The 21,994-nt window shown below is 36.6% G+C and overlaps 2 protein-coding genes across 7 annotated transcripts in view; both read right to left on the bottom strand.

Moving 5' to 3' along the window:
* Positions 1-7,536, bottom strand: part of LOC311139275 (thyroglobulin-like) — a gene marked incomplete at both ends in the record, with an annotated part of 54,650 nt that extends 47,114 nt beyond the window's left edge. The window contains 9 exons of the mRNA XM_084174162.1: positions 145-648; positions 941-1,126; positions 1,327-1,470; positions 1,631-1,737; positions 3,285-3,444; positions 3,681-3,869; positions 4,062-4,159; positions 4,395-4,503; positions 7,470-7,536. Coding sequence (XP_084030288.1) covers positions 145-648; positions 941-1,126; positions 1,327-1,470; positions 1,631-1,737; positions 3,285-3,444; positions 3,681-3,869; positions 4,062-4,159; positions 4,395-4,503; positions 7,470-7,536 — 1,564 coding nt within the window. The remainder of the gene's footprint in view (positions 1-144; positions 649-940; positions 1,127-1,326; positions 1,471-1,630; positions 1,738-3,284; positions 3,445-3,680; positions 3,870-4,061; positions 4,160-4,394; positions 4,504-7,469) is intronic.
* Positions 7,537-8,150: 614 nt separating this feature from the next.
* LOC311140608 (PHD finger protein 20-like protein 1) overlaps positions 8,151-21,994 on the bottom strand; it is a 41,750-nt gene continuing 27,906 nt past the window's right edge. For all 6 annotated transcript variants that reach the window (XM_084175733.1, XM_084175734.1, XM_084175735.1 and 3 more), the window contains one exon: positions 8,151-10,115. In XM_084175733.1, coding sequence (XP_084031859.1) covers positions 9,973-10,115 — 143 coding nt within the window. In that variant the 3' untranslated portion in view covers positions 8,151-9,972. The remainder of the gene's footprint in view (positions 10,116-21,994) is intronic.

Genomic DNA, 21,994 nt, shown 5'->3' with positions numbered 1-21,994 from the left:
AATACAGTAAGATGTGCATTGGATCCCCAGAGGACAGCACTTAAAAGCATTCATTTAAACACTTGTTTCCAAAGTGGTCCTCGATGGTAAAAAACAAATAACATGAATGATTTTCAAAAGACAAGACGAAGTTACAAAACAAACCTAGCTGGGTGCTGTCCTCGGCTTTGGATAAGAGGACGGTTTGGCGTAGGGCGGAGAGGAAGGCTTCGTTTTCCAGGGTGGTGCTGACGAGCTTCACTACATCTTGGTTGTTTTTCAGACTGGCTTGACTGAAACTCAACGTGCCGCTGGCCCCGACGGCCCCAGTGAAGTTCAACATCCCAGCGTTTCCTAAGAACTTTCCTCCGAACAGGTTCTCCTGGAGTCTCTTGGGGTTGGAGGACAGAGCCAGGGCCTTGAGGGCCATGGCCCCGCTAGGGAACATCCCCTGGATCGTCTCAGCCAGGATGTCTCCTACATCGGATCGCTCGGAAAGGGACTCTGTAAGAGACCCCAGCAGGAGCTGTTGGAGTTGGGGGCTGCAGGGAGACAGGGGGCCTGGGTGTGTCTGTGAGTCCTGGGCTGAGGGCACCTGACCTGTGGGGCTGGAGAGGAGCCTGGAGAGGGCCTGACGACGCTCAGATGGACAGTCCTTCACTCCAGCACCTGGGTTCAGTAGAGGAAAAACACCATGTTCCTATACATTTTATGTAGGCCTACAATTTTATGGACATATTGACTGTTGTTATTTAATGTCTTCTGTGTACAGCATGATAACCAAAGGCAGATCAAGTTGACTGAAATTAAACTACAAAACGAGGCAGATAAGATTTTCATTCAGCAGGCAATTCTTGAGGTGTGCCCTCTGTCTGCACAGTCAATGGTATTGTATTGTTGGTTTGGAACCCCTTTATGGTCAAAGCATTATTTGAATCCAACAACATGGTTACTTAGTTACCACAGTCAGGGGATCCTCCATGTTGTCGTGTCCCAAAGATCTCCTTCCCTGTGGGGTCCACACACCAGCACTGCCCACTCGCCTGGCACTGGGTTGGCACGTAACCACCATTGGCATCACAGGATGGCACATACACATTGCCAGCTTGGGCATCAGCGGATGACTCGCTCTCACAAGGGCTGGGGCCTCCATGACAGACAGAGGGAGAGAGTGACAATTAAATACAATGGAAACCAGATGAGGACTGGTTAGGGGAGGACTGCTGCTAATAATAGCAGGAATTACATTCTGTTCCAGTCATCGCTATGAGCCCGTCCTACTAATTAAAGTGCCACCAATCACCACTGACGGAAACGATGTCAGATTGATGGTGGAAACTAACTTACATCTGAACCTGCCACTCACAGCCAGCTGGATGGCCAGGAATCTCCTCTGCAGGATGCGGTACATGTTGGTCTGGGAGAAGGAGCGGCCTGGCTCCAGACCTGAGAAGGCTGTGTCATACACCTCATCTAGCAGTAGCTCCACACCTGAACAACGGCGAAACAACGATTTCACTTCCACACACTGTTTTAATAGCACTGTTATTTAAAAATATATATATTTCTGATTCCTGATGAAAATCCAGTTAAGAGTTATTGTAAGTAATGTAGTGTGTGTGTGTCACGTGTTGATGTAGTATCTTCTCACCTGTGCTGGGGAGCTCCCTGCCTCTGCTGTCAGCACAGAAACAGTAACTGGACACCTCAGGGAACATCTGTCTGAAGCTGCTGAACGTATGGAATACTTTAGGGAACCTGTGGAAGATATCACACATCTTGTCACTTCACTGTCTAAAATAGGCTACTAGAAGAGTAAAATACATGACTGTACAATATAATACTAATTATAATACTATAACACTATAATACTAATTATAATACTAATTATAATACTATAATTCACAGTAAATGTAGATGACAAACTGATTCAAGTTATCAAGTTATCAGGGAGGCACTCATTCAAGTTGCAAACAGTTGTTAGCTCTTCCACAAAGATGGACAGTGTTACTTTAACTTTCAACATTGATCCACATGCAATACTCTCTCCAAGAGTGCCTGCCTTGATGGTAAAAGGAAGCCCCAGAAATCTACATTTTTCATGTACCAAGTCGTCGCCATCATCCCTTCAGTTTTTTTTGTCAATATAAAAAAGGTTTTGATCTTGGAGTCATTTGATAAATGCCTGCTGGCTGGCTGGCAGTTAAGACCAGTTTTGAGTGGTTTTAGAGGACCGGGAACAACTTGACCCTTGACCCCTTGGCTGTACTTGGCTGGAGACAGGAGCGATAACAGACACAGTCTTGGCCAGGCTGGGGGCCGATCATGCAAAGAGTTCACTGCACAAGCCGGGTCAACTTGGAACCCTGCCCATTCACACGCACAGACAGACACGGGCACGCACGCACGCACGCACTCAGCAGGGAATATGGTGCCATTTGTTGCCTAGAGATGGAGGTCAAAACAGCCGCTAGCCAGAAATAGACACAAGGCAAAATTATTATAATAAAATTATAACTCAAGGTCTGAAAGTATACATTTTTGTGTAGGCCTCTGTGGTAAGTGTTGGAATTGTTGCAGCTGCGCTAACTAAACAGAAGGACTGAAAACTATTTGTCCAAACCCACATTCCAGATGAAAAGTTTACATATTGGTGGATTATCTGAAACATCTTGAATGACTACATTGTTTACTTTAGACACTATGAAACATTTCTAATGAATGTGTGAATTCTGCATTTTACAATAAGAGAGAGACCAAGCGTCTCCATTTTTTCACAACACATTCCAGTTCCCATACACAAGAATAGGATACTATCTGGTTAGAAATGTAGAGCGAGGAGGGAAAATAAAGTGAATTTGGTCTCCCAGTTCTCCTGCCAGCTCGTCATCGGTCTAAATCCTGTCCACGGGCCGAAGCATTACGCTCAACTGCCATCTAGAGGCAGCTACTAGAAATAGCTTTGTTCAAAACCTGTCTCACTCACACACAGGATGTCAATAGGCAGCCAGGTCAAAGTAAACCGCAGCAGTGGGTTTGTGTGAGTGAGTGAGTGAGTGAGTGAGTGAGTGAGTGAGTGAGTGAGTGAGTGAGGGCTAGGTCTCACACCTTCAACATAAACATAAAACAAAGATATGCACTCTAAGTTTGCGTCCCAAATGGCACCCTATTCCCCTGATATAGTGCACTACTTTTGACAAGAGCCCTATGGACCCTGGTCAAAAGTAGTGCACTATACATATGGAACAGGGTGCCATTTGGGGAGCAAACTTAAGAGTGCATATCTTTCCCTCCCAGACACTCACCTGTTGAACGTGTGCAGCAGGTCCAAGCCCATCCTGTCAGTGGTGTTGACAAACTTGCACTGCACGGACAGGAAGGAGCCGTCGGCCGAGCACTGAGGGGGGGAGCGCTCCCCGATGCCGTGGAGGAGACGCCTCGACCTCACCTCACAGGTGCCTGGGCCTGAGGGCAAAGGTCAAAGGTTGTTCTGATCAGTTCTAGTCATTTATATATTACTGTGCTGTGTGTAGTTGATAGAGCGTGGCACTTGCAACGTCAGGATTGTGGGGGTCGATTCCCGCTGGGGCCACCCATACGAAAATGTATGTACCCACTACTGTAAGTCGCTTCTGATAAAAGCGTCTGCTAAATTACATATCAATATACAACACAAATCATCATGCTCATAACTAACTCACATTGAGAGGGCTTTCCGTTCTGCCGGGTGCCGTAGATCTCCATGCCCTCCAGGTCTACACACCAGCACTGTCCCCGGGCGCTGTCACACTGCACAGCCTGGTAGTCCCCAGAGGCCTGGCACTGGGGCACCAGGGAGGCATCGCCACTCAGCAAGGCCTGCTGTCTGTGGAGCTGGCAGGACGTCAGACCTGTGGGAAGAGGAGGAGGAGGAGGAGGAGGAAGAGGAGGACAATGATGTGTGATAGACTGCATTTACAAGGGTCTTCTAGTGTTCCACATTTAGCCTGGCTAGGGTTCCCAGAGGGGAATTCGTCCCGTCTAGCACCAATGTGGTTTCACGTTGAGAGAGATGTTTATAGGAAGAGAGGCGTTCTGCTCACAGTACACAGCTGATCCGTTCTGTCTGGTTCCAGAGATCTCAGCTCCCTCAGCGTTCACACACCAGCACTCACCACCACCACCACTGCACTGGACGTGTCTGGAGTACACAACAACAATTGGAAGACAGTAGGGAACAATGGTTGCATCCCAAATGGCACCATATTCCCTGCATAGTGCACTACTTTTGACAGGAGCCTTAGGCAAGTAGTGCACTATATAGGGATTGGGAATAGGGTGCCATTTGGGACGAATACAGGACAATTGTTTCTTTACTGTCCTGGCTAGCTTTCCACTTCAAACTACCATGTGTCATATTCAGCGATGTCAGGTACCTGAACCTCCCGTCCTCGGAGCACTGGGGGACATGGTTTTGTTGCAGGGCAGAACTAACACCACGTAGCGACTCACACTGACTCAGGGTCTCAGACTCCAGCTGGTATTCTGAAAACAGCAGCATATACAATTTAAAAAGTTAAAAATTTGTTGGGAATGGACATTTTTCGTCGGCTTACAGCCAAATGGCTCACACACAAAAGGAAACAGACAGAAAACATAAAAACAGTAGGTCAGAATGAATACATTACATGACCAAAAGTATGTGGTCATCCTGCTCGTCGAACATCTCATTCCAAACTCATGGGCATTAATATGGAGTTGACCCCCCCCCCTTTGCTGTTATAACAGCCTCCACTCTTCTGGGAAGGCTTTCCACTAGATGTTGGAACATTGCTGCGGGGACTTGCTTCCATTCAGCCACAAGAGCATTAGTGAGGTCGGGCACTGATGTTGGGCGATTAGGCCTGGCTCGCAGTCGGCGTTCCAATTCATCCCAAAGGTGTTCGATGGGGTTGAGGTCAAGGCTCTGTGCAAGCCAGTCAAGTTCTTCCACAACGATCTCGACAAACCATTTCTGTATGGACCTCGCCTTGTGCACGGGGGCATTGTCATGCTGAAACAGAAAAGGGCCTTCCCCAAACTGTTGCCACAAAGTTGGAAGCACAGAATCGTCTAGAATGTCATTGTATGCTGTAGTGTTAAGATTTCCCTTCACTGGAACTAAGGGGCCTAGCCTGAACCATGAAAAACAGCCCCAGACCATTATTCCTCCACCACCAAAAACTTTACAGTTGGCTCTATGCATTGGGGCAGGAAGCGTTCTCCTGGCATCCGCCAAACCCAGATTAGTCTGTTGGACTGCCAGATGGTGAAGCAGCGTGATTCATCACTCCAGAGAACGCGTTTCCACTGTCCAATGGCGGCAAGCTTTACACCACTCCAGCCGTGGCTTGGCATTGCGATCTTAGGCTTGTGTGCGGCTGCTTGGCCATGAAAACAAATTTCATTAAGCTCCCGACGAACAGTTATTGTGCTGACGTTGCTTCCACAGGCAGTTTGGAACTCGGTAGTGAGTGTTGCAACCGAGGACAGGCGATTTTTACGCGTTTCAGCACTCGGCAGTCCCATTCTGTGAGCTTGTTTGGCCTACCACTTTTTCCCCAGACGTTTCCACTTCACAATAACAGCACTTACAGTTGACCGGGGCAGCTCTAGCAGGGCAAAAATTTGATGAGCGGACTTGTTGGAAAGGTGGCATCCTATGACGGTTTTGATAGTTTTGCATATATAGTGTACAGTGAGGGAAAAAAGTATTTGATCCCCTGCTGATTTTGTACGTTTGCCCACTGACAAAGAAATGATCAGTCTATAATTTTTATGGTAGGTTTATTTGAACAGTGAGAGACAGAATAACAACAAAAAAATCCAGAAAAACGCATGTCAAAAATGTTATAAATTGATTTGCATTTTAATGAGGGAAATAAGTATTTGACCCCTCTGCAAAACATTACTTAGTACTTGGTGGCAAAACCCTTGTTGGCAATCACAGAGGTCAGACGTTTCTTGTAGTTGCCACCAGGTTTTCACACATCTCAGGAGGGATTTTGTTCCACTCCTCTTTGCAGATCTTCTCCAAGTCATTAAGGTTTCGAGGCTGACGTTTGGCAACTCAAACCTTCAGCTCCCTCCACAGATTTTCTATGGGATTAAGGTCTGGAGACTGGCTAGGCCACTCCAGGACCTTAATGCGCTTCTTTTTGAGCCACTCCTTTGTTGCCTTGGCCGTGTGTTTTGGGTCATTGTCATGCTGGAATACCCATCCACGACCCATTTTCAATGCCCTGGCTGAGGGAAGGAGGTTCTCATCCAAGATTTGACGGTACATGGCCCCGTCCATCGTCCCTTTGATGCGGTGAAGTTGTCCTGTCCCCTTAGCAGAAAAACACCCCCAAAGCATAATGTTTCCACCTCCATGTTTGACGGCGGGGATGGTGTTCTTGGGGTCATAGGCAGCATTCCTCCTCCTCCAAACACGGCGAGTTGAGATGATGCCAAAGAGCTCCATTTTGGTCTCATCTGACCTCAACACTTTCACCCAGTTCTCCTCTGAATCATTCAGATGTTCATTGGCATACTTCAGACGGGCCTGTATATGTGCTTTCTTGAGCAGGGTGACCTTGCGGGCACTGCAGGATTTCAGTCCTTCACGGCGTAGTGTGTTACCAATTGTTTTCTTGGTGACTATGGTCCCAGCTGCCTTGAAATCATTGACAAGATCCTCCCGTGTAGTTCTGGGCTGATTCCTCACCGTTCTCATGATCATTGCAACTCCACGAGGTGAGATCTTGCATGGAGCCCCAGGCCAAGGGAGATTGACAGGTTTTTTGTGTTTCTTCCATTTGCGAATAATCGCACCAACTGTTGTCACCTTCTCACCAAGCTGCTTGGCAATGGTCTTGTAGCCCATTCCAGCCGTGTGTAGGTCTACAATCCTGTCCCTGACATCCTTGGAGAGCTCTTTGGTCTTGGCCATGGTGGAGAGTTTGGAATCTGATTGATTGGTTGCTTCTGTGGACAGGTGTCTTTTATACAGGTAACTAGCTGAGATTAGGAGCACTCCCTTTAAGAGTGTACTCCTAATCTCAGCTCGTTACCTGTATAAAAGACACCTGGGAGCCTGAAATCTTTCTGATTGAGAGGGGGTCAAATACTTATTTCCCTCATTAAAATGCAAATTAATTTATAAAATTTTTGACATGCGTTTTTCTGGATTTTTGTTGTTGTTATTCTGTCTCTCACTGTTCAAATAAACCTACCATTAAAATTAAAAAACTGATATTTTCTTTGTCAGTGGGCAAACGTACAAAATCAGCAGGGGATCAAATACTTTTTTCCCCTCACTGTATATACAAAATACAAATAATGGTAGAATTTAAAATACAAATAAATACTACCATCATCATCATCATCATAGATAAAGCATCATCATAAGCAAGAGGTTTAAATTACAGCTGAAAATAACTTTGTAATATTCAAAAACCCAAGATAAACTAAAGAGCCGAAGGTGTTACCTGAAATCTTCCCCTCAGACAGACAGAGGCAGCACAGCAGTATGGAAGAGATCTGAACCAGCCTCATCTTCTCACCTCCTTCCGTCTGTCAGTTGAACTGTGATGAGACTGGGACTAAAGCTCTGGACTTATACCATCAGTGCTATCTGCATTGTCATCCTCCCTAGGTAGTCACCGCACTCAGGACGGAGTGTGTGACGCACGTGATCTTCACTCTCCAAACATGGAACACTCAGGTGTGTTTGGAACAATGGAAGTTCTGGAACATTCTAGTGGGAGCAGCCATGCCTGAGACTCAGAGGGCCATCAGAAGGGAGGAGTTGGTCATGCAAGACTTGACCTGTGATGTATTTCCCTAGAAACCAAACGGAAGAAAACGGACCAACTCCTCCTTTTATACGGTATACACTAATTAATACGATCCATGTGAACATGACTTGGTACCTTCAGGACGATGCTCTTTCAAGAGCCAACGGATGACAGGTTTCTGAGGTCAAATGACATAAAACATGGAGAAGTCCAGCAACACACAACTCAAATGAACAACAATGTGTAAGAGTATAACACACACCAAGTTGGTAATATATATATATATATATATATATATATATATATATATATATATACAGTATATATATATATATTATATATCATTTAAAATAATAATGGTAAGACGAGATATTAAATATCCAGAATATCTTTTTTAATGGCATTGTAGATCTAGATAGTAAATCACTTAAAGAACAGGTCTTAAATAAACTCTTAATGTACAGCTGGTATATGTCAATAAAAATCTACTTTGTTTTATACCCTACCGGCTGGTTCTAAAACACTTTTTATACAGGTTAATAGAAATACTAAATAAACATAGGCATTTTTCTTCAAGTATATTTTGTCCTCTTATGCCTTCTATAGATGTTTCCTCATTTTTACAGTTATTAAAAAACTGTACATAAATGACCAATAACAGCAATCAACACATTGCTTTTTATACACATTTACATCCAGCTGGCAATTAGCTTACTGTGGTACAACTCAAACGTGTCCACTTAGTCAGAAGACTTTGTTGTGTTAAATGTGACGTGGGACCCACTACTGGGGACGTACTGAAAGCTTCAGAACACCACAGACAGAAGTTGCGTCACAAATGGCACCCTATTCCATATAGTGCACTACTTTTGAACAGGGTCCATAGAGCTCTGGTCAAAAGTAGTGCACTACATAGGGAATAGGGTGCCATTTGGGACAGACTCAGAGACAATGTGCCACAGGTGTCCCATGACATCAAGGCCATTCTGTGGTTGTCATGGAGATATCCTGAAGACACAGTCTTATGTCTGTGGATGGTTATATTATATACACCAGTCAAATATATATATATATGATCTTCTCCCATGTTGAATCAGTGAGAATGATAACATTGTAAACTTGGTGGGTCATACTTTTAGACTTGGCACATTAGAGAATGAAACACCATTTAGTTAATGATGGTAAAAGGTGGCAATAGATTCAGAAATGAACTCAGAATGCAGTAGCTAAATGACTGATGTTAGCACTGTTTTCTTAATCAAATAATCTAGTGATGAATTTGAGGAGGAACTGGACATTTTAAAACATCTCAAGCAAGTTTCAGACCACGCTTCCAAACAGAACAGATTACTGGCAGGTTAAAGCTTGCTATAATATCATCTAACGTTCACCTTGGTGACTTGGTTTCGCATTAACTCATATCGCACAAGCAAGGCTTCTACAGCTCTGCTCCTACTGAGGCAAAAGAGTGATGGGATACTTCCCAAATGGCATCCTATATTCCCTACATACTGTAGTGCACTACAGTCAAAAGTAGTGCACTATAAAGTGAATAGGGTTCTATTTGGGACGGGCCCATGATGAGGTGATCTCATTGCATTTTTGATCATCTAATTGATGTATGTGGTCAAACCTCACTTCTGGTTATGAAAATAACAATACCTCTTTTGAAAACGTTGTGGTAACTTCATAACAGGGAGTCATAGTTAAAATGACAAACGTCCTGGGCCCTACAGGCTAACACTGTATTCAACTTGTACCTTTAATCCAGAAGTCCCATTTCATCAACCTCAGAATTTTCAGTTACTCCAACTCAAAACACTCTTCTTTCTAATATCAAGAGTCCACTGGACTCATCTCTTTCCAGTTGATCTCTATGCATTCATTCCCCTTTGTATTGAGCCAACTGAAGCATCACTCCTCCAGTCAGTCTAGGAGGAGAAGGTGTGCTCAGTTTGACAGTTTATGGCCCACAGCAGATGGTGTGCTTCGGCTCCACAGAGCGAGGAGGGGGTTCTGTCTGTCTGTGTCAGCGGGTAGTGGGTACACCCTGGGTTTGGATAGGACTCTCCTATGTGCAGTGCTGTGATGCCACCAGGTGCCTAGTGTTGTTGCCATGCTAACCCGGGCCAGACCCAGACCAGACTCAGGCCAGACACAGGCCAGACTCTGGCTAGGTCAGGCTAACACAAACTCACACAGAACACAGGGTGCTCATCTGTTGCACCTTGCTCAGGTCTGTGAGGAGCTGCTTGATGCGGTGTTTGAGCTGAGGCAGTCTGGCCAGGGGGTCCGGAGGCTCCAACTCCCCAGTGAAATCCAGCCAGCTCTCCAACACTGAGGGACGTAGAGAGAGAGAGAGAGAGACAGTTAGAATCTAATAAGGTAAGAACGAGTTAGTTCCTCCTTCATTTACAACGGAGTCATTCCATCCCACTCCATTGGTTTTATTAGTTTATTGGCTAGGACAGTGTATTATTAGTTTATTGGCTAGGACAGTGTATTATTAGTTTATTGGATAGGACAGTGTATTATTAGTTTATTGGCTAGGACAGTGTATTATTAGTTTATTGGCTAGGACAGTGTATTATTAGTTTATTGGCTAGGACAGTGTATTATTAGTTTATTGGCTAGGACAGTGTATTATTAGTTTATTGGCTAGGACAGTGTATTATTAGTTTATTGGCTAGGACAGTGTATTATTAGTTTATAGGATAGGACAGTGTATTATTAGTTTATTGGCTAGGACAGTGTATTATTAGTTTATTGGATAGGACAGTGTATTATTAGTTAATTGGATAGGACAGTGTATTATTAGTTTATTGGATAGGACAGTGTATTATTAGTTTATTGGATAGGACAGTGTATTATTAGTTTATTGGATAGGACAGTGTATTATTAGTTTATTGGATAGGACAGTGTATTATTAGTTTATTTGCTAGGACAGTGTATTATTAGTTTATTTGCTAGGACAGTGTATTATTAGTTTATTGGATAGGACAGTGTATTATTAGTTTATTGGATAGGACAGTGTATTATTAGTTTATAGGATAGGACAGTGTATTATTAGTTTATTGGATAGGACAGTGTATTATTAGTTTATTGGCTAGGACAGTGTATTATTAGTTTATAGGATAGGACAGTGTATTATTAGTTTATTGGATAGGACAGTGTATTATTAGTTTATTGGATAGGACAGTGTATTATTAGTTTATAGGATAGGACAGTGTATTATTAGTTTATTGGCTAGGACAGTGTATTATTAGTTTATTGGATAGGACAGTGTATTATTAGTTTATAGGATAGGACAGTGTATTATTAGTTTATAGGATAGGACAGTGTATTATTAGTTTATAGGATAGGACAGTGTATTATTAGTTTATTGGATAGGACAGTGTATTATTAGTTTATTTGATAGGACAGTGTATTATTAGTTTATTGGATAGGACAGTGTATTATTAGTTTATTGGCTAGGACAGTGTATTATTAGTTTATAGGATAGGACAGTGTATTATTAGTTTATTGGATAGGACAGTGTATTATTAGTTTATTGGCTAGGACAGTGTATTATTAGTTTATTGGCTAGGACAGTGTATTATTAGTTTATTTGCTAGGACAGTGTATTATTAGTTTATTGGATAGGACAGTGTATTATTAGTTTATTGGATAGGACAGTGTATTATTAGTTTATTGGCTAGGACAGTGTATTATTAGTTTATTTGCTAGGACAGTGTATTATTAGTTTATTTGCTAGGACAGTGTATTATTAGTTTATTGGATAGGACAGTGTATTATTAGTTTATTGGATAGGACAGTGTATTATTAGTTTATAGGATAGGACAGTGTATTATTAGTTTATTGGATAGGACAGTGTATTATTAGTTTATTGGCTAGGACAGTGTATTATTAGTTAATTGATAGGACAGTGTATTATTAGTTTATAGGATAGGACAGTGTATTATTAGTTTATAGGATAGGACAGTGTATTATTAGTTTATAGGATAGGACAGTGTATTATTAGTTTATTGGATAGGACAGTGTATTATTAGTTTATTGGATAGGACAGTGTATTATTAGTTTATTGGATAGGACAGTGTATTATTAGTTTATAGGATAGGACAGTGTATTATTAGTTTATTGGATAGGACAGTGTATTATTAGTTTATAGGATAGGACAGTGTATTATTAGTTTATAGGATAGGACAGTGTATTATTAGTTTATTGGCTAGGACAGTGTATTATTAGTTTATTGGATAGGACAGTGTATTATTAGTTTATTGGATAGGACAGTGTATTATTAGTTTATTGGCTAGGACAGTGTATTATTAGTTTATTTGCTAGGACAGTGTATTATTAGTTTATTTGCTAGGACAGTGTATTATTAGTTTATTGGATAGGACAGTGTATTATTAGTTTATTGGATAGGACAGTGTATTATTAGTTTATAGGATAGGACAGTGTATTATTAGTTTATTGGATAGGACAGTGTATTATTAGTTTATAGGATAGGACAGTGTATTATTAGTTTATTTGCTAGGACAGTGTATTATTAGTTTATTGGCTAGGACAGTGTATTATTAGTTTATTGGATAGGACAGTGTATTATTAGTTTATTGGATAGGACAGTGTATTATTAGTTTATTTGCTAGGACAGTGTATTATTAGTTTATTGGCTAGGACAGTGTATTATTAGTTTATTGGATAGGACAGTGTATTATTAGTTTATTGGCTAGGACAGTGTATTATTAGTTTATTGGCTAGGACAGTGTATTATTAGTTTATAGGATAGGACAGTGTATTATTAGTTTATAGGATAGGACAGTGTATTATTAGTTTATTGGATAGGACAGTGTATTATTAGTTTATTGGCTAGGACAGTGTATTATTAGTTTATTGGCTAGGACAGTGTATTATTAGTTTATTGGATAGGACAGTGTATTATTAGTTTATTGGCTAGGACAGTGTATTATTAGTTTATTGGCTAGGACAGTGTATTATTAGTTTATTGGCTAGGACAGTGTATTATTAGTTTATTGGATAGGACAGTGTATTATTAGTTTATTGGATAGGACAGTGTATTATTAGTTTATTGGCTAGGACAGTGTATTATTAGTTTATAGGATAGGACAGTGTATTATTAGTTTATAGGATAGGACAGTGTATTATTAGTTTATTGGATAGGACAGTGTATTATTAGTTTATAGGATAGGACAGTGTATTATTAGTTAATTGATAAGACAGTGTATTATTAGTTTATTGGATAGGACAGTGTATTATTAGTTTATTGGATAGGACAGTGTATTATTAGTTTATTGGATAGGACAGTGTATTATTAGTTAATTGGATAGGACAGTGTATTATTAGTTTATAGGATAGGACAGTGTATTATTAGTTTATTGGATAGGACAGTGTATTATTAGTTTATTGGATAGGACAGTGTATTATTAGTTTATAGGATAGGACAGTGTATTATTAGTTTATTGGATAGGACAGTGTATTATTAGTTTATTGGATAGGACAGTGTATTATTAGTTTATTGGATAGGACAGTGTATTATTAGTTTATAGGATAGGACAGTGTATTATTAGTTTATAGGATAGGACAGTGTATTATTAGTTTATAGGATAGGACAGTGTATTATTAGTTAATTGATAGGACAGTGTATTATTAGTTTATAGGATAGGACAGTGTATTATTAGTTTATAGGATAGGACAGTGTATTATTAGTTTATTGGCTAGGACAGTGTATTATTAGTTTATAGGATAGGACAGTGTATTATTAGTTTATTGGATAGGACAGTGTATTATTAGTTTATTGGATAGGACAGTGTATTATTAGTTTATAGGATAGGACAGTGTATTATTAGTTTATTGGATAGGACAGTGTATTATTAGTTTATTGGATAGGACAGTGTATTATTAGTTTATTGGATAGGACAGTGTATTATTAGTTTATTGGATAGGACAGTGTATTATTAGTTAATTGGATAGGACAGTGTATTATTAGTTTATTGGATAGGACAGTGTATTATTAGTTTATTGGATAGGACAGTGTATTATTAGTTAATTGGATAGGACAGTGTATTATTAGTTTATTGGATAGGACAGTGTATTATTAGTTTATTGGATAGGACAGTGTATTATTAGTTTATTGGATAGGACAGTGTATTATTAGTTTATAGGATAGGACAGTGTATTATTAGTTTATTGGATAGGACAGTGTATTATTAGTTTATAGGATAGGACAGTGTATTAGTTTATTGGCTAGGACAGTGTATTATTAGTTTATAGGATAGGACAGTGTATTATTAGTTTATAGGATAGGACAGTGTATTATTAGTTTATAGGATAGGACAGTGTATTAGTTTATTGGCTAGGACAGTGTATTATTAGTTTATAGGATAGGACAGTGTATTATTAGTTTATAGGATAGGACAGTGTATTATTAGTTTATTGGATAGGACAGTGTATTATTAGTTTATTTGCTAGGACAGTGTATTATTAGTTTATTGGATAGGACAGTGTATTATTAGTTTATAGGATAGGACAGTGTATTATTAGTTTATTGGATAGGACAGTGTATTATTAGTTTATTGGATAGGACAGTGTATTATTAGTTTATTGGATAGGACAGTGTATTATTAGTTTATTGGATAGGACAGTGTATTATTAGTTTATAGGATAGGACAGTGTATTATTAGTTTATAGGATAGGACAGTGTATTATTAGTTTATAGGATAGGACAGTGTATTATTAGTTAATTGATAGGACAGTGTATTATTAGTTTATAGGATAGGACAGTGTATTATTAGTTTATAGGATAGGACAGTGTATTATTAGTTTATTGGATAGGACAGTGTATTATTAGTTTATTGGATAGGACAGTGTATTATTCGTTTATAGGATAGGACAGTGTATTATTAGTTTATTGGATAGGACAGTGTATTATTAGTTTATAGGATAGGACAGTGTATTATTAGTTTATTGGATAGGACAGTGTATTATTAGTTTATTGGATAGGACAGTGTATTATTAGTTTATTGGATAGGACAGTGTATTATTAGTTAATTGGATAGGACAGTGTATTATTAGTTTATTGGATAGGACAGTGTATTATTAGTTTATTGGATAGGACAGTGTATCATTAGTTAATTGGATAGGACAGTGTATTATTAGTTTATTGGATAGGACAGTGTATTATTAGTTTATTGGATAGGACAGTGTATTATTAGTTTATTGGATAGGACAGTGTATTATTAGTTTATTTGCTAGGACAGTGTATTATTAGTTTATTTGCTAGGACAGTGTATTATTAGTTTATAGGATAGGACAGTGTATTATTAGTTTATTGGATAGGACAGTGTATTATTAGTTTATTGGATAGGACAGTGTATTATTAGTTTATAGGATAGGACAGTGTATTATTAGTTTATTGGCTAGGACAGTGTATTATTAGTTTATTGGATAGGACAGTGTATTATTAGTTTATTGGATAGGACAGTGTATTATTAGTTTATTGGATAGGACAGTGTATTATTAGTTTATAGGATAGGACAGTGTATTATTAGTTTATAGGATAGGACAGTGTATTATTAGTTTATTGGCTAGGACAGTGTATTAGTTTATTGGATAGGACAGTGTATTATTAGTTTATTGGATAGGACAGTGTATTATTAGTTTATTGGATAGGACAGTGTATTATTAGTTTATAGGATAGGACAGTGTATTATTAGTTTATAGGATAGGACAGTGTATTATTAGTTTATTGGCTAGGACAGTGTATTATTAGTTTATAGGATAGGACAGTGTATTATTAGTTTATAGGATAGGACAGTGTATTATTAGTTAATTGATAGGAGAGTGTATTATTAGTTTATAGGATAGGACAGTGTATTATTAGTTTATAGGATAGGACAGTGTATTATTAGTTTATTGGATAGGACAGTGTATTATTAGTTTATTGGATAGGACAGTGTATTATTAGTTTATTGGATAGGACAGTGTATTATTAGTTTATTGGATAGGACAGTGTATTATTAGTTAATTGATAGGACAGTGTATTATTAGTTTATTGGATAGGACAGTGTATTAGTTTATAGGATAGGACAGTGTATTATTAGTTTATTGGATAGGACAGTGTATTATTAGTTTATAGGATAGGACAGTGTATTATTAGTTTATTGGATAGGACAGTGTATTATTAGTTTATTGGCTAGGACAGTGTATTATTAGTTTATAGGATAGGACAGTGTATTATTAGTTTATAGGATAGGACAGTGTAGTATTAGTTTATTGGCTAGGACAGTGTATTATTAGTTTATTGGATAGGACAGTGTATTATTAGTTTATTGGATAGGACAGTGTATTATTAGTTTATTGGATAGGACAGTGTATTATTAGTTTATTGGCTAGGACAGTGTATTATTAGTTTATTGGATAGGACAGTGTATTATTAGTTTATTGGCTAGGACAGTGTATTATTAGTTTATTTGATAGGACAGTGTATTATTAGTTTATTTGATAGGACAGTGTATTATTAGTTTATTGGATAGGACAGTGTATTATTAGTTTATTGGATAGGACAGTGTATTATTAGTTTATTGGATAGGACAGTGTATTATTAGTTTATTGGCTAGGACAGTGTATTATTAGTTTATTGGCTAGGACAGTGTATTATTAGTTTATAGGATAGGACAGTGTATTATTAGTTTATTGGATAGGACAGTGTATTATTAGTTTATTGGATAGGACAGTGTATTATTAGTTTATAGGATAGGACAGTGTATTATTAGTTTATTGGCTAGGACAGTGTATTATTAGTTTATAGGATAGGACAGTGTATTATTAGTTTATTGGATAGGACAGTGTATTATTAGTTTATTGGATAGGACAGTGTATTAGTTTATTGGCTAGGACAGTGTATTATTAGTTTATAGGATAGGACAGTGTATTATTAGTTTATAGGATAGGACAGTGTATTATTAGTTTATTGGCTAGGACAGTGTATTATTAGTTTATAGGATAGGACAGTGTTATTAGTTTATTGGATAGGACAGTGTATTATTAGTTTATAGGATAGGACAGTGTATTATTAGTTTATAGGATAGGACAGTGTATTATTAGTTTATTGGCTAGGACAGTGTATTATTAGTTTATTGGCTAGGACAGTGTATTATTAGTTTATTGGATAGGACAGTGTATTATTAGTTTATAGGATAGGACAGTGTATTATTAGTTTATAGGATAGGACAGTGTATTATTAGTTTATAGGATAGGACAGTGTATTATTAGTTTATTGGCTAGGACAGTGTATTATTAGTTTATTGGATAGGACAGTGTATTATTAGTTTATAGGATAGGACAGTGTATTATTAGTTTATTGGATAGGACAGTGTATTATTAGTTTATTGGATAGGACAGTGTATTATTAGTTTATTGGCTAGGACAGTGTATTATTAGTTTATAGGATAGGACAGTGTATTATTAGTTTATTGGCTAGGACAGTGTATTATTAGTTTATTGGCTAGGACAGTGTATTATTAGTTTATTGGATAGGACAGTGTATTATTAGTTTATAGGATAGGACAGTGTATTATTAGTTTATAGGATAGGACAGTGTATTATTAGTTTATTGGATAGGACAGTGTATTATTAGTTTATTGGATAGGACAGTGTATTATTAGTTTATAGGATAGGACAGTGTATTATTAGTTTATAGGATAGGACAGTGTATTATTAGTTTATAGGATAGGACAGTGTATTATTAGTTTATAGGATAGGACAGTGTATTATTAGTTTATAGGATAGGACAGTGTATTATTAGTTTATTGGATAGGACAGTGTATTATTAGTTTATTGGATAGGACAGTGTATTATTAGTTTATAGGATAGGACAGTGTATTATTAGTTTATTGGATAGGACAGTGTATTATTAGTTTATTGGATAGGACAGTGTATTATTAGTTTATAGGATAGGACAGTGTATTATTAGTTTATTGGATAGGACAGTGTATTATTAGTTTATTGGATAGGACAGTGTATTATTAGTTTATTGGATAGGACAGTGTATTATTAGTTTATTGGATAGGACAGTGTATTATTAGTTTATTTGCTAGGACAGTGTATTATTAGTTTATTGGATAGGACAGTGTATTATTAGTTTATAGGATAGGACAGTGTATTATTAGTTTATAGGATAGGACAGTGTATTATTAGTTTATAGGATAGGACAGTGTATTATTAGTTTATTGGATAGGACAGTGTATTATTAGTTTATAGGATAGGACAGTGTATTATTAGTTTATTGGATAGGACAGTGTATTATTAGTTTATAGGATAGGACAGTGTATTATTAGTTTATTGGCTAGGACAGTGTATTATTAGTTTATTGGCTAGGACAGTGTATTATTAGTTTATTGGATAGGACAGTGTATTATTAGTTTATTTGATAGGACAGTGTATTAGTTTATTGGCTAGGACAGTGTATTATTAGTTTATAGGATAGGACAGTGTATTATTAGTTAATTGGATAGGACAGTGTATTATTAGTTTATTGGCTAGGACAGTGTATTATTAGTTTATTGGATAGGACAGTGTATTATTAGTTTATAGGATAGGACAGTGTATTATTAGTTTATTGGATAGGACAGTGTATTATTAGTTTATAGGATAGGACAGTGTATTATTAGTTTATAGGATAGGACAGTGTATTATTAGTTTATTGGATAGGACAGTGTATTATTAGTTTATTGGATAGGACAGTGTATTATTAGTTTATTGGCTAGGACAGTGTATTATTAGTTAATTGATAGGACAGTGTATTATTAGTTTATTGGCTAGGACAGTGTATTATTAGTTTATTGGCTAGGACAGTGTATTATTAGTTTATTGGCTAGGACAGTGTATTATTAGTTTATAGGATAGGACAGTGTATTATTAGTTAATTGATAGGACAGTGTATTATTAGTTTATTGGATAGGACAGTGTATTATTAGTTTATTGGCTAGGACAGTGTATTATTAGTTTATAGGATAGGACAGTGTATTATTAGTTTATAGGATAGGACAGTGTATTATTAGTTTATAGGATAGGACAGTGTATTATTAGTTTATAGGATAGGACAGTGTATTATTAGTTTATTGGATAGGACAGTGTATTATTAGTTTATAGGATAGGACAGTGTATTATTAGTTTATAGGATAGGACAGTGTATTATTAGTTTATAGGATAGGACAGTGTATTATTAGTTTATTGGCTAGGACAGTGTATTATTAGTTTATTGGATAGGACAGTGTATTATTAGTTTATTGGCTAGGACAGTGTATTATTAGTTAATTGATAGGACAGTGTATTATTAGTTTATAGGATAGGACAGTGTATTATTAGTTTATTGGATAGGACAGTGTATTATTAGTTTATTGGATAGGACAGTGTATTATTAGTTTATTGGCTAGGACAGTGTATTATTAGTTTATTGGATAGGACAGTGTATTATTAGTTTATAGGATAGGACAGTGTATTATTAGTTTATTGGCTAGGACAGTGTATTATTAGTTTATTGGATAGGACAGTGTATTATTAGTTTATTGGCTAGGACAGTGTATTATTAGTTTATTGGATAGGACAGTGTATTATTAGTTTATAGGATAGGACAGTGTATTATTAGTTTATTGGATAGGACAGTGTATTATTAGTTTATTGGCTAGGACAGTGTATTATTAGTTTATTTGCTAGGACAGTGTATTATTAGTTTATTTGCTAGGACAGTGTATTATTAGTTTATTGGATAGGACAGTGTATTATTAGTTTATAGGATAGGACAGTGTATTATTAGTTTATAGGCTAGGACAGTGTATTATTAGTTTATAGGATAGGACAGTGTATTATTAGTTTATTGGATAGGACAGTGTATTATTAGTTTATTGATAGGACAGTGTATTATTAGTTTATTGGATAGGACAGTGTATTATTAGTTTATTGGCTAGGACAGTGTATTATTAGTTTATTGGATAGGACAGTGTATTATTAGTTTATAGGATAGGACAGTGTATTATTAGTTTATTGGATAGGACAGTGTATTATTAGTTTATAGGATAGGACAGTGTATTATTAGTTTATTGGATAGGACAGTGTATTATTAGTTTATTGGATAGGACAGTGTATTATTAGTTTATAGGATAGGACAGTGTATTATTAGTTTATTGGATAGGACAGTGTATTATTAGTTTATAGGATAGGACAGTGTATTATTAGTTTATTGGATAGGACAGTGTATTATTAGTTTATTGGATAGGACAGTGTATTATTAGTTTATTGGATAGGACAGTGTATTATTAGTTTATAGGATAGGACAGTGTATTATTAGTTTATTGGATAGGACAGTGTATTATTAGTTTATTTGCTAGGACAGTGTATTATTAGTTTATAGGATAGGACAGTGTATTATTAGTTTATTGGCTAGGACAGTGTATTATTAGTTAATTGATAGGACAGTGTATTATTAGTTTATAGGATAGGACAGTGTATTATTAGTTTATTGGATAGGACAGTGTATTATTAGTTTATAGGATAGGACAGTGTATTATTAGTTTATTGGATAGGACAGTGTATTATTAGTGTATTTGCTAGGACAGTGTATTATTAGTTTATAGGATAGGACAGTGTATTATTAGTTTATAGGATAGGACAGTGTATTATTAGTTTATAGGATAGGACAGTGTATTATTAGTTTATAGGATAGGACAGTGTATTATTAGTTTATTGGATAGGACAGTGTATTAGTTTATAGGATAGGACAGTGTATTATTAGTTTATTGGATAGGACAGTGTATTATTAGTTTATAGGATAGGACAGTGTATTATTAGTTTATAGGATAGGACAGTGTATTATTAGTTTATTTGCTAGGACAGTGTATTATTAGTTTATTGGATAGGACAGTGTATTATTAGTTTATAGGATAGGACAGTGTATTATTAGTTTATTGGATAGGACAGTGTATTATTAGTTTATAGGATAGGACAGTGTATTATTAGTTTATTGGATAGGACAGTGTATTATTAGTTTATTGGCTAGGACAGTGTATTATTAGTTTATTGGATAGGACAGTGTATTATTAGTTTATTGGCTAGGACAGTGTATTATTAGTTTATTGGCTAGGACAGTGTATTATTAGTTTATTGGATAGGACAGTGTATTATTAGTTTATTGGCTAGGACAGTGTATTATTAGTTTATAGGCTAGGACAGTGTATTATTAGTTTATAGGATAGGACAGTGTATTATTAGTTTATAGGATAGGACAGTGTATTATTAGTTTATAGGATAGGACAGTGTATTATTAGTTTATTGGCTAGGACAGTGTATTATTAGTTTATAGGATAGGACAGTGTATTATTAGTTTATAGGATAGGACAGTGTATTATTAGTTTATAGGATAGGACAGTGTATTATTAGTTTATTGGCTAGGACAGTGTATTATTAGTTTATAGGATAGGACAGTGTATTATTAGTTTATTGGATAGGACAGTGTATTATTAGTTTATAGGATAGGACAGTGTATTATTAGTTTATTGGCTAGGACAGTGTATTATTAGTTTATTGGATAGGACAGTGTATTATTAGTTTATTGGCTAGGACAGTGTATTATTAGTTTATTGGATAGGACAGTGTATTATTAGTTTATTGGATAGGACAGTGTATTATTAGTTTATAGGATAGGACAGTGTATTATTAGTTTATTGGATAGGACAGTGTATTATTAGTTTATTGGATAGGACAGTGTATTATTAGTTTATAGGATAGGACAGTGTATTATTAGTTTATAGGATAGGACAGTGTATTATTAGTTTATTGGATAGGACAGTGTATTATTAGTTTATTGGATAGGACAGTGTATTATTAGTTTATAGGATAGGACAGTGTATTATTAGTTTATTGGCTAGGACAGTGTATTATTAGTTTATAGGATAGGACAGTGTATTATTAGTTTATTGGCTAGCACAGTGTATTATTAGTTTATTGGATAGGACAGTGTATTATTAGTTTATTGGATAGGACAGTGTATTATTAGTTTATTGGATAGGACAGTGTATTAGTTTATAGGATAGGACAGTGTATTATTAGTTTATAGGATAGGACAGTGTATTATTAGTTTATTGGATAGGACAGTGTATTATTAGTTTATTGGATAGGACAGTGTATTATTAGTTTATAGGATA

This window comes from Coregonus lavaretus (genome assembly GCF_964263955.1).
Source record: "Coregonus lavaretus genome assembly, chromosome: 13".
Classification (NCBI taxonomy): domain Eukaryota; kingdom Metazoa; phylum Chordata; class Actinopteri; order Salmoniformes; family Salmonidae; genus Coregonus; species Coregonus lavaretus.
Note: the sequence above shows the minus strand (reverse complement) of the source record. Positions and strands in the feature narration are given on the sequence as shown.